Genomic DNA, 489 nt, shown 5'->3' on the forward strand with positions numbered 1-489 from the left:
AAATTGAGGTGGGAGAGCTGTGCGACCACCGTAGAAGGAAGCAGAGCAGCGTCATTGACAGCTCCTGGTTTTAATTCGGTGAGGAAGGAAAACATCGAAGCTTTAGAGCTACCGGCGACGGAAGCGACTTTGGCGAGATGGGTTTGGAAGCAGTGGCCAATTGAGTCGCAGGCCTTGCGTATGGCTTCGAAGGGATTCTCCGACATCACCACAGACTCAGGTTGAGAATTGGTAAGAGATTCAGAGGGCAAGAAAGCGAAGTTTCTTTGCGGATTCGGAAAGCGTGAAGTATTCTATCACTGTCACGAAGTGAAAGTGTTCGGGAGGTAATTGTAGAGGAAGGAGATGAATGATTAGAGTGCTGACAATGTAATTGCTTCATGTTTATATAGTTACATATTTAATACTTTAGATTTTTATGTTTATTTATATGCAATATGAATTTTATGGAAATATATACATAAAAATTTAAAATGTGATTTTTTTTTA

At 40.5% G+C, this 489-nt stretch overlaps 1 protein-coding gene across 1 annotated transcript; it reads right to left on the minus strand.

Moving 5' to 3' along the window:
• Positions 1–29: 29 nt before the first annotated feature.
• Positions 30–361, minus strand: LOC110034262 (FAD-linked sulfhydryl oxidase ERV1-like; the record flags this gene model as incomplete). Its single annotated transcript, XM_020738543.1, is given in 1 exon segment — positions 30–361. A coding segment is annotated over 1 exon segment (177 nt), but the record flags the coding sequence as incomplete, so codon positions are not given.
• Between the last annotated feature and the right edge of the window lie 128 nt (positions 362–489).

Source organism: Phalaenopsis equestris, unplaced genomic scaffold, assembly GCF_001263595.1.
Source record: "Phalaenopsis equestris unplaced genomic scaffold, ASM126359v1 Scaffold180125, whole genome shotgun sequence".
Lineage (NCBI taxonomy): Eukaryota > Viridiplantae > Streptophyta > Magnoliopsida > Asparagales > Orchidaceae > Phalaenopsis > Phalaenopsis equestris.